The sequence below is a fragment of the Cervus elaphus genome, chromosome 1 (assembly GCF_910594005.1).
Source record: "Cervus elaphus chromosome 1, mCerEla1.1, whole genome shotgun sequence".
Taxonomy (NCBI): Eukaryota; Metazoa; Chordata; class Mammalia; order Artiodactyla; family Cervidae; genus Cervus; species Cervus elaphus.
The window spans coordinates 32,159,582-32,172,742 of NC_057815.1; the positions used below are offsets into that span (position 1 = coordinate 32,159,582).

The following is a 13,161-nucleotide window of genomic DNA, read 5'->3' on the forward strand; positions in this document are numbered from 1 at the left end:
TCAGTGGACATGAATTTGAGCAAGCTCCGGGAAATGGTGAAAGACAGGGAAGCCTGGTGTGCTGTACTCTATGGGGTCATGAAGAGTTGGACCCAACTGAGCAACTGTCCTTAACTGAACTGAATTCTGTCACAGGCTTTAGCATAGTTAATGAAGCAGAAGCAGATGTTTTTCTGGAACTCCCTTGCTTTCTCCACGATCCAACGAATGTTGGCAGTTGAACCTCTGATCCTTCTGCCTTTTCAAAGCTCAGGTTTTACACCTGAAAGTTTCCAGTTCACATGATGTTAAAGCCTAACTTGAAGGATTTTGAGCATAACCTTGCTAGCATGTGAAATGAGTGCAGTTGTATGGTAGTTCAAACACTGTTTGGCATTGCCGCCTTTGGGATTGGAATGAAGACTGACCTTTTCCAGTCCTATGGCCACTGGTGAAATTTCTGAATTTACTGACATTGAGTGCAGCATTTTAACAATAAATCTTTTAGGATTTGAAGTAGCTTAGCTGGAATTGCTGGAGAAGGAAATGGCAACCCACTCCAGTATTCTTGCCTGGAGAATCCCAGGGACAGAGGAGCCTAGTGGGCTTCCATCTGTGGGGTCGCACAGAGTCAGACACGACTGAAGCGACTTAGCAGCAGCAGCAGCTGGAATTGCATCACCTCTACTAGCTTTGTTTTGTAGAATGCTTCCTAATGATATCTAGCTCTAGGTGAGGGATCACACCATCATGGTTATCCAAGTCATTAAGACCTTTTTGTATAGTTCTTCTGTCTGTTCTTGTATGGTTATTCTGTTTATCCTTGGACAAGAGAATGGCAACCCATTCCGGTATTCTTGCTTGGAGAATTAATGGGCAAAGGAGCCTGGCAGTCCATAGTGTCGCAAAGTGTCTGACATGACTGAGCAACTATCACTCACTCACTCGTATTCTTGCTGCCTCTTCTTAATCTTTTCTGCTTCTGTTAGGTCCTGACAGATAATATCATGCCCATACTTGGATGAACTGTTCCCCTGATATCTCCAATTTTGTACCATATGTACAAATATCTCTTAAACTATGCTAGAAGCTCATTAAAGGGCATATATAATTTCTCTTGATCTTTGTATCTTCTTCAATACCTTATTATATGATAAATGTTAAAAGTATTTGTTGATTAAAATAAAACCTACAAGCTACTATGGCTAGATTTAGTAGCCATAACTTATGATCCAAAGAACCAGAGAGAGGGCAACGTGCCTATTTATCTATCTTGCTCTTAATTACTGTCTTTCTTCTGGATTATAGTTATAACTACTTTCATTACAGAGTAATGAGATCTCCTGCTTTTTCCTAAAATGCCATTTCATATAATATAGGAACAGAAAAATCTGAAAGTCTTTTTTTTTGTTTGTAACGTTTACACATTTCTTACATAAGTCTATAAAATTGATTGACAGTAGCTATTGGTAAAATATCTTGTACTTGTCTGTGGAGTTTAAAAAGCTGAGTAAATCAAGGACCTTATTTCTTAGAAACTCAAAATGTCATTTTAATGTCTCTTTTTATGAATAAATCTGATTTCTGCTCATGTTCTAAGAATTATAGACAGTTATTTGCCTATCAGTTTTTTCTTTCTTTCCTCCTTACCTCAGATGTTTAAGGACTTATGTGTGCAATACACTGAGCCACTTTTGAAAAAGATGTGCTACTTGGCCATCAGGACGTATTTCTCCTGTGTTTCCTGAGAAGCCTGGTTATTACAGCTCTGCAGGGATCTCTTAGATGTTTTTTAGAGATGATCAGAATTATGGCATTATTAATTTAGCTATAGTTTTTTAATGTGAAGACAAAATTTGCTCTCGCAAAAAACAATAGTACTCCAAATGATTTATGAAATATGTAAAAACTTTTTATTCTGTATACTTAAACTTTTTATATTTTAAGACTTCAAATTCAGAGATATTTGTCCGGTGTTCAAGTCTTTTGGTGGGTGTTCTTGGCTGCTATTGTTACCTGGGTGTCATAGCTGAAGAGGAAGCATACAAATCAGAATTATTCCAGAAAGCCAAGGTAGGAAGATTTATATCAATAGTGTTTTGGATTGATTTGAATGAAATATATTCCTGGGAAAATTTGTATATTTGTTTGGAAAACAAACTGTTATATAGGTTAACTGTTTCATTTATGTAGTCTGAGAGGAGATAATACTGTGTCTCTTTTCTTAAGATTTGAAGTTATTTTAAGCCAATATAAATGCAGCAATTGAAATAATATGTTGAAAGATAATCTCATTAACAAAAATAAGGATTTTTATCTATCCTTTTAAAAAGTTTTCCCTGGAGCAGTTATCCTAAAGAATGCTTAATTAAGCATTAATCAAATAGTCTTTCTAAGCATGAAATTAACTTCTATCTCTGGGTATTGTTTTGTCAGTTGTGTGATTTGTAAAGATAACATGATATAAAATTCGTTGTTTTTTTTTTTTAATTCGTTGTTTTTAAAAAATTGTTCGTTTTTAATTATGTAACCAACGTAACTTCTTGAAAGGATTAATTTTACCTGTTAAGTAAAACAAAAAAAAGCCTTAAATAAGCTACGATTTTACCTGAAGTTTGGATTTTTCCTTCTTTTTTTTTTTTAATAGTCTCTAATGCAGTGTGCCGGAGAAAGTATCACTTTGTTTAAAAATAAGACAAGTGAAGAATCTAGAATTCTTTCATTGAGAAATATGATACATCTATGTACAAGTTGCTTACATAACTGTTCCAAGGTAAGATGTTCTTCCTACTTGACAGTGTAGCCTCTCCAGGAGGTTGATAACTGGTTGATGTCATTAATGTTTTTAGGGTCCATTCATAAGTTGATACACTGATTTTAAATTAAATTGATATATTAAAGTAGTATTCAGATGAATAAAGCAACAGATAATCTGAGTTTCTCATGAAACTAACTTCATAAAACTAATATTCTCAGGAAAGTTTCTGAGATTGTCTTACTCCTTTTTATAACAGCTAATTGATAACTTATTGCCAGTGTACTTTCATTCATTTAATAAAAACTTTTTGACTGCCAGGTATGTGGTATGCATACCACTACCCAAGGGCTTGTGGACACTGCAAAGATAAACTATTCAAGCATATATGTTACTCTCTTCTGCCCAGATAGACTTACATGAAATTTGGTGGAAAGATTGCTGCTATGTGTAATCTTTGTTTTGATTTGAAGGAGGCCTGAGGGGTGGTCAGGCCAGAGTATTGATAATAACCGGAAACATCTTTTAAAGCTAATGTTAAGTACATGTCCAAGTATCAATATTATCAGCATGTATTTTTAGAAGTGTTTTTTTGGGGAGATAAGAGGGGAAGGAGAGAGTGGAAGAATATACTGTAAGCTATGATTATTGCCTGTGTATGTTTAGGGGCAGTAGCTAGTATTTTACTTTAATGTTGTTTATGTCCAATAAAAGATATTTGCTACAGTTATTATTACCTTAAGAAAAGAGATTAGTATTTCTGAAGCAATTTCTGTCTTGTTCCTAATAATAACCTGTTTATCCATGCTTATTCTGATAGAGAATTTCCAGTGTAAAAGAAAATCTACATTTTATTCACTACAGAGAAAATATTATCTGCGAAGAATAATTGTTTTTATATCTTTCCTTGCTGTTTTGTCTTAATTACAGCACAGTCCAAATAAGATTGCATCTGGCTTCTTCTTACGATTATTAACATCAAAGCTAATGAATGACATTGCAGATATTTGTAAAAGTTTAGTAAGTATGCTTCCTGTTTTACTATCATATTTCATTGACTCTAACATACTTTTTATAACTTTGAAATTTCTTTGAAAAGGGATGTATCTCACAGTATATAGCATCATATGCTTTAAAAATGTGGAAATTTAATAAAGTTATTTGGTTTGCTGAGCAGAATGTATATGCTTCTTAATATCAATAGCACTTGTTAATTTCTCAATGAATAATAACAGACCAAGTGGTTGGAAATTAATCATTCAGACTCAGTACCTTTTTCTGTATAACGTCAGTTCAGTTGCTCAGTTGTGTCCAACTCTTTGAGACCCCATGAACTGCAAAATGCCAGGCCTCCCTGTCCATCACCAACTCCCGGAGTCCACCCAAGCCCATGTCCATCGAGGTGGTGATGCCATCCAACCATCTCATCCTCTGTTATCCTCTTCTCCTCCTGCCCTCAATCTTTGCCAGCATCAGGGTCTTTTCCAGTGAGTCAGCTCTTCGCATCAGGTGGCCAAAGTATTGGAGTTTCAGCTTCAACATCAATCCTTCCAATGAACACCCAGGACTGATCTCCTTAAGGATGGACTGGTTGGATCTTCTTGCAGTCCAAGGGACTCTCAAGAGTCTTCCCCAACACCACAGTTCAAAAACATCAATTCTTCGGCACTCAGCTTTCTTTACAATCCAACTCTCACATCCATACATGACTGCTGGAAAAACCATAGCCTTGACTAGACGGACCTTTGTTGACAAAGTAATGTCTCTGCTTTTTAATATGCTGTCTAGGTTGGTCATAACTTTCCTTCCAAGGAGTAAGCGTCTTTTAATTTCATGGCTGCAATCACCATCTGCAGTGATTTTGGAGCCCAGAAAAATAAAGTCAGCTGCTGTTTCCATTGTTTCCCCATCTATTTGCCATGAAGAGATGGGACCAGATGCCATGATCTTAGTTTTCTGATTGTTGAGCTTTAAGCCAACTTTTTCACTCTCCTCTTTCACTTTCATCAGGAGGCTCTTTAGTTCTTCTTCACTTTCTGCCATAAGGGTGGTATCATCTACATATCTGGGGTTATTGATATTTCTGCTGGCAATCTTGATTCCAGCTTGTGCCTCCTCCAGCCCAGCGTTTCTCATGATGTACTCTGCATATAAGTTAAATAAGCAGGGTGACAATATACAGGCTTGACGTACTCCTTTTCCTATTTGGAACCAGTCTGTTGTTCATGTCTAGTTCTAACTGTTGCTTCCTGACCTGCATACAGGTTTCTCAAGAGGCGGGTCTCTTGAGATATGGTATTCCCATCTCTTTTAGAATATTCCACAGTTTATTGTGATCCATACAGTCAAAGGCTTTGGTGTAGTCAATAAAGCAGAAATAGATGTTTTTCTGGAACTCTCTTACTTTATTGATGATCCAGCAGATGTTGGCAATTTGATCTCTGGTTCCTCTGCCTTTTCTAAAACCAGCTTGAACATCTGGAAGTTCACAGTTCACGTATTGTTGAAGCCTGGCTTGGAGAATTTTGAGCATTACTTTACTAGTGTATAACGTACCAAAATTTAAAATAATTCTCTATTCATAAAAATAAAAACAAAAACCTCACTAGACAAGCAACATATATTTTTCTTTTTCATATCAATGGATTGCATACTTTTTTGTCTGGAACAGTGCCTGGCACATAGTAGATACTCAAATATTTAATGAGTAAAAGAATTTTCTTTAACTTGATTGTTTTCATTTAATAATAAATCTTGGTCATCTTTCCGTGCTGCTTTATAGGGCTATACCTTACTGCCTTACTTGTTTTTTTGTTTTGCAGCAACGTGGTGTTTCATTATATATGGGAATAACATATGTATTTTAACCCAACTGATCCTAATTAAAATTGTAAATTTTTTTTTTTTTCTCCAAAGAGTTCTGCAGTAAATTTCTTACAGTTTTTTCTACTTCTTTTTGTGCCTCTGAAGAATGTAGGAAAATTCTAGAAATGGAATTGCTTGTTCACATGGAATATGAATTTTATTGATACTTTTTGATAGATATTATCATTGTCCTCCAAAATAGTCATACTGTTCTCCATATAGTCAAGTTATAATCTTGTCTGCACTCTCATCAGTTTGCAGTAGTATGAAGTTTCTTAATGTAAGAAGTCACTTGTAGAGTTTGTGTTTTGTTCTGTTATATAGACAGTACAGATTATATATCCATTTTATACACCTGATTCTTGAATTGTTTGATTAATTCAATTTTAAGTGCAGAATGCTTCTGAAAGAAACCAACTTGAAACATCTTTCTTTTGTTTGAAGGCATTCATGATCAAAAAGCCTTTTTTTTTTTTTTCAAAAAGCCTTTTGACTCTAGAGAAGTAGAACCAATGGAAGAAGATACTGATGAAAATCTAATGAGGATGGAGGATCAGTCATCCATGAGTCTATTTAATGATTACCCTGCTGGCAGTGTTACTGATGCAAATGAATCTGGAAAGAGCCAAATTACTATTGGTAAATACATTTTATTGCATGAGATTTTTTTTTTAACCTTCTAGTATTATTTGATATTATAAAAGACTTCATATATACTATTTTGTGCTCATTTAATTTCCTTTTTATGTAGTCATTTAGGATTGTTCCCTTCCATACAGTTTAGAATTCTCTCATTTTTAATTGAATTTATTATCAGTTTCCTATTTTTATTCTTCATGGGCGAATTTAAAAATAATTGCTAAAGAATTAAAAACATTTTTGGATAACTAAACATTTTGGTTATTTGGAAATAAGCAGGATAATGCAAAAGCACCCATAATGCAATTGTTGTTTTCCTTTTTTCTGTTACTTCTACATAGACCCATATAATTCAAAATTATAATTAGCATCAGCATTCAGATGCCTTTTTATACCTTTGTCTGTTTTCTTTTAACATCAACTAGAAGCAGTTTTTTCATTTAGGTACTTGTGCTGTTGATAATCACACTTTTTAATGACCCTATAATATCATATTTAACATTGATACCATAATTTACTAGGCCTTTTTTTTTTTTTTTTTTCATTTTTTTTATTGTCAGAAATTTAGATCCCTTTCTAACAGTATTGCAGTGAATACTTGCCTATGTAGATTTTTCCATAGATTATTTTTTGATGACAGAATCCTAGAGTAACCTTTTATAAAGAATTTTGAAGCTTTTAGTGTGTGATCAAATTTATTATATTTTTGCTTTCCATATATTTTTTTTCTTTTTCTGTTGTTCGGCAGAAGATACTTGTGTTAATGTTCAATGTATGTGGTTATTTTACACCTTTGTTAGTCTTTTTTTTTTTCCCATCTCTATTAGTCTTAATAAGTACTTTTTATTTTTAGGTGCCATGAATCCTTTAGCTGAAGAACATCTGTCAAAGCAAGATCTACTTTCTTTAGACATGCTCAAGTTCTTGTGTATGTGTGTAACCACTGCTCAGACTAACACTGTGTCATTTAGGGCAGCTGATATTCGGAGGGAATTAATAATGTTAATTGATTCTAGCATGCTAGACCCTACCAGATCTCTTCATTTACACATGGTGAGTTCAGTGAAAGAAGTGCTTTGAGTGTACTTGATCTTGCTAGCTAAATGTAATGGACTGACATATAAGAATCAAATTGTACCTTTGAAGAATTGAAATTGCTTCTTTGAGAAATGAATCTGAGACTGTTATAAAATACACTTTTAATGTACTGTGAAAACATTTAAGTGGATACAGTAACATTAAGACTTGAATGGACTTTGGATAGATTCCTTTTCTTTGGGTATAATTTTTATAAATTATTTTAAACCAGGCCAAGTAGTACAGACTCTGAATGTAAAAATAATACATAACATTGTTGTTGAAGTCTGAATCTTTCCTTGTCCTTGGTTTATATGCTTTAAAGTGTTTTAATGTAATTTCAAAGTGGCTATAAAGTTAAAATACTACAGAATGTCCTAAATTTCATTCCTAAGCCTCCATAGTTAACATTTTGCTATGTTTGACTTATCCTTCTCTGCATGCTATACCCACACACACACATACACACACACACACACACACACACACACACACACACATACTTTTTTTCTGTACCATTTTGAGATTAAATATTCAAATATGATGCCCATTTACTTCAGTGTATATGTCCTATAAACAGTGATGCTCTCCTATATAGCTATAGTATCATCATCAAGAAATTAACACTGTATCATGTTAACTAATAAATATGATAGTTTACTAGTTCTCAGATCTGTTCAGTTTCTTTCAGTATGAAAGAGTTCTTACTCTTTCCTTATCTTTCATGACTATTTTTGAATAGTATAGCCACTTGCTATATAGAATCGTACTGTTTGAATTTGTCTCATGTTTCCTCATTAGATTTAGTCTTAACAAAAGTAATCGCTCTCCTTTGCTTCCTTCATCAGTCTACTCATCTACTGATAGATATCTCCAATTCCAATCCAGCATTGTAGAATTTATTTTTCTCTGTCCATATGTAGAGCTCCCTTTCCAACAGTAAGAAATCTGGCTTTCTACTTAACCTTGATGCATTTATTTGTTTACTTAATATTATTGCATGTAACTTATCTCCTGACCATGGGTGCTATACGCTTAGCCCCAGTGCTGGTGAACATATTGGGGGAGCTCCTGTCTCAGTGAGTATGCTGGATGAGTCTATGGTCATATCCCTAGTCACAGGCAGCAAATTGGCAAACATGTCAGGTGATTTCCCCAGCCGTGGGAAACATGCCAGTTAGAATCCCTTGGAAATATTGAGGTTGAGTCCCTGTTAGAATTTCTTGTCATATTCTAGCTTTGGTGAACATCCTGGCTTATCGCCTAGCTCTGGCAAATATGCTTAGTTGAGTCCTGTTTGATCCCTTGGTTTCAAACCTGGCAATACTCTAGTATAAAGTCTCTAGCCCCACCCAGTTGGGAGGGCTGTATGCTTTTCTGGGGCTTTGATGTTAAAAGTCATTTCAAGACACTCACTAATATCACACATGACTCTCATGGCAAATATTTAAAATGGTTCAACTTAATGTTCTTTTTATAATATCAGAAGGAGTAAGAAACATTTTTCTACATATAGATGATGGGGGGGGGGAGGCTTCTGATTCTTAATACAGCAAGAAAATTATTTGACATGTCAGAAACTGACTGCCTAGTTACAACTTACCATTATTCTAGTAGTTGCTGAGTAGCCCTTTATATTGTACCATAGAGAGCCTACAGGAAGATAAGTCAAGGTATTTGGATTATTCACTGTGCATAATTATCTCTGCTTTCTAAAATTCATTAACAGAATAGTTTTTAACCCCTGAAGTTTTAAACCTCAAGTACTGTTTTCAGAGAGTGATGACATAGTTTTAGACTCTTGCTCAGGCACTTAATCCCAACAGTGATAACAACTGTCACTCACTGAATGCTGTCAAAAAATTTTAGACCTTTACATGCATTTCCTTTCATCTTCACAGTAATCTGGCCAGGTAAGTGCTATATCCTTATTTTACAGCTGAGAGTATAAAGACACCGATGACAAGGCAAGTTTTAAAACCACACAAGTAGTAACAGATTGTGGTGCTAGGATTTGTATCCCACTCTCTTTGACTTCAAACTCTCCTGCTATTGCCTGGTAAAAAAATTCACTGCTCAAGCGTGTATGTGTAGGCACGTGTGTTTAAATATATGAATTTATGGTTTACATGTATGTATGTATTTGAGTGAATGATAAATAAATATCATTTGAAAAAAAAAACTAATTCTCCCCCTCCCTGCCCCCCATCTTAGTATCTAGTGCTTTTAAAGGCACTTCCTGGAGAAGAATATCCCTTGCCAATGGAAGATGTTGCAAAACTTCTAAAACCACTACCGTAAGATATTAAAACCATATAGAATATTCACTCTAAATTTATAAACCAAACTGGTGTGCTCTGTTATGCTGATAAAGTTAAATTTTTTCCACCACAGCAATGTGTGTTCATCTTATCACCGTGACCAAGATGTTTGTAAAACCGTCTTAAACCACGTCCTTCACGTAGTGATGAACCTGTGTCACAGAAATATGGATGATGAGAACACAAGGGATGCTCAAGGACAGTTTCTAACAGTGATTGGAGCATTTTGGTGGGTATAGATTATTTTATGGAGTTGTTGTTTTTCTTTTGCCACTTTTGCATACAAATGCAAACTTCACATTTCTACTTTAGTGATTTCTTCTAATTCTTGAATGTAGCTATATACATTTTTTAACAATAGTGAAATGTAACTTATATTTCCTTTCTTGATTGCTTGAAGAACTACATTGTTTTCTGCTTAAGGCTTGGCTTCCTAAAGTGAGCTTAGTGTATTTCTCTTTGAATTCTGAATCACTTAATAGTTCGACAAGTATGATGAATTAAAGCAAAGTGCAACAAGTCTAATAAATCAGTTGAGTAGTTTATATTCCTAAAGTGAACAGGTTGGCCTTGTCACTATCTGGCTGTTTCATGCACAGAGTCACAGTTTGAGATAATACTAAGATACTTATAGAGGAGCATATATATGTCATTCAGAACCCTCATACCATTTGGTGGGTAAGGATTTCTGAATCAGTACAGAATATGGTTTTTTAAATCTTTGATATACAACACTAAAAATGTTTTCCTTTTCAAGCAAGTTTTCAATAACATGGTTAGCTGAAGTGTGATAGCCCCCAAATGAGGCATAATCACATGACACAAATACATTAAAATGAGCTGCTTTTCAAACCAGTTTATTTTAGCTGGAATTTTTGGAAGGTGAGAATATTGGCGTGTACTGCATAGTGAGAATCAAATTTATCATGGAAAGTAATTTTGGAAGCAGCAAAATTATTTGGAATAATCTTAATGTCCAATGATTTTTTTTTTTGACTATGCTTTTATTGGAATAATTACTTGATATTAAGACATGTACTTTATTTCAGGCACTTAACAAAGGAGGGAAAAAGTACATTCTCTGTAAGAATGGCACTAGTAAAATGCCTTAAAACTTTGCTTGAGGTGAGTTATTCCACTTTAATTATTAGTAAGGTTTCCAGTGACGTTTTAAAAGCAGTCTTTATTTCTGTTTGTTAGTGGGTAGTTTTTCTCTTAGTATTTCACATTTAACCTCAGTTGATTTTTTCCCATAGGCTGATCCTTATTCAGAATGGTCTATTCTGAATGTAAAGGGAAGAGATCTTCCTGTAAATGAAGTATTTCCACAGTTTCTTGCTGATAATCATCACCAAGTTCGCATGTTGGCTGCAGAGTCAATAAACAGGTAATGGGTCCAGTATTCATGAAGTATCTGGAGTGCTGCAGATAGCAGTTCAATGTCTAGCACAGTCATAGCTCACTAGGGGTGATATTAAAAGTAGTGATTACTAAGCATAGACTGTATGCTGACATTTTTGTTTTCTCTTAATTCTGACAACTCTTTCACTTAGATATGATTGTTTTATCAAATTTAGTAACGAAAACTCCATGGCTTAGATGGAAATAAAGTGAGTTGCTAAGTGCTATACATCTAGTAAGTGGTTGAGATGAATGAGGTGTGTCTACTCCCAATTAGAGATACAGGGCTTTTAGGTATTAGAGAGATTTTACATGAGTTTATAAAATGAAAATTAGCACATTTTACATTTGGCTAATTACAATCATATTTATTCAAGTGAACATAAAATTAGGCATTGGAGTGATTCTCTCACAAGAAATGTGTTTTATATTTGAGTACCTAATGAAGCCTTTGACTCTGTGGATTACAACAAGCTGTAGAAAATTCTGAAAGGGATGGGAATACCAGACCACCTCACCTGCCTCCTGAGAAACCTGTCTGCAAGTCAGGAAACAGCAGTTAGAACCAGACATGGAACGATGGACTGGTTCAAAATTGGGAAAAGTGTACATCAAGGCTGATTATTGTCACCCTTCTTATTTAACTTATGTGAAGAGTGCATCATGAGAAATTCTGGGCTGGATGAAGCACAAGTGGGAATCAAGGTTGCCAGGAGAAATATCAACAACCTCAGATATGCAGATCACACCACTGTAATGGCAGAAAGTGAAGAGGAACTAAAGAGTCTCTTGATGAAAGTGAAAGAGGAGAGTGAAAAATCTGGCTTAAAACTCAACATTCAAAAAACTAAGATCATGGCATCTGGTCTCATCACTTACCGCAAATAGGTGGGGAAAAAAATGGAAACAGTGACACATTTCATTTTCTTGGGCTCCAGAATCATTGCAGACAGTGACTGTGGCCATGAAATTAAAAGAGGCATGCTCCTTGGAAGAAAAGCTATGACAAACCTAAACAGCATATTAAAAAGCATAGACGTCACTTTGCCAACAAAGGTCTGTCTAGTCAAAGCTATGGTTTTTCCATTAGTCATGTATACATGTGAGAGTTGGACCATAAAGAAGGCTGAGTGCCAAAGAATTGGTGCTTTCAAACTGTGGTGTTGGAGAAGACTCTTGAGAGTACCTTGGACAGCAAGGAGACTTCTAAAGGAAATCAATGCTGAATATTCATTGGAAGAACTGATGCTGAAGCTGCTTTGGCCACCTCATGCCAAGAGCTCACTCATTGGAAAAGAGCCTGATATTGGGAAAGATTGAGGGAAAGAGGAGAAGGAGACGATAGAGGATGAGGTGTTTGGATGGTATCACTGACTCAATGGACATCAGTTTGAGCAAACTTACAGAGATAGCTAAGGACAGGGAAGCCTGATGTGCTGCATTTCATGGGTTCACAAAGATTCGCACATGACTTAGCGACTGAACAACAGTAACAACCTGAAGAAGCAAATATTAAATGTTAGCAACTGCATGTTTAATGGGTTAAGTGGATTTTAAAACTCTAGATTGTAACCTACTTCTGCCTTTCCCACCTCACTCTCCTATAAACAAAACATCTCTGCTTTATTTTTCTCTATAGCATTTATCACCAGTTGAAATATTATATTTTAACACATTTATCTAGGATAAGAGCTCCTAAAGAGTGTTTGTCTTTGTCTCTTTTCCTAAAATAACACTTGGAATGTGTCAGGTGTTTAATAATTTGTAAAATCAATGAATATTTGAAAAAAATTACATTATGCTTAAAACATCAAAGCTAAAAATCATTTGAGCAGTTTTTCTGTTCAACTGTAGATGACCAATAATTAAAGAACACTGAAGAAAGTGCCACGCAGTCACATAAATACACGTGTTAGAAAACATGATGCGTCCAAAATTTTGATATTCTGAAAGCAATGTTTTCATAGGTCAGAATCATGTCTTAATTCCTTAGGTTTAGGACTATTTTTAGTAAAACCACAGTGCATTGTAACATTTGCTAGTGGATGTGTGATTTCAAATACTTAAGAAAGAAAATATATACAAAAATTAAAGATCTGGGGTTACAGAGGATAACAAGTTGAA

The 13,161-nt window shown here is 34.9% G+C and overlaps 1 protein-coding gene across 3 annotated transcripts in view; it reads left to right on the plus strand.

The window, feature by feature from the left end:
- Nucleotides 1–13,161, plus strand: part of ATM (ATM serine/threonine kinase) — a 143,409-nt gene that overhangs the window by 44,739 nt on the left and 85,509 nt on the right. For 2 of the 3 annotated variants that reach the window (XM_043898403.1, XM_043898411.1), the window contains 4 exons: nt 1,927–2,052; nt 2,627–2,752; nt 3,665–3,754; nt 6,044–6,234. In XM_043898403.1, the coding sequence (XP_043754338.1) occupies nt 1,927–2,052; nt 2,627–2,752; nt 3,665–3,754; nt 6,044–6,106 (405 nt within the window). In that variant the 3' untranslated portion in view covers nt 6,107–6,234. Of the gene's footprint in view, nt 1–1,926; nt 2,053–2,626; nt 2,753–3,664; nt 3,755–6,043; nt 6,239–7,091; nt 7,292–9,529; nt 9,613–9,709; nt 9,866–10,685; nt 10,762–10,892; nt 11,024–13,161 lie in introns of those variants that run through there. The other variant, XM_043898421.1, reaches the window with a different exon arrangement.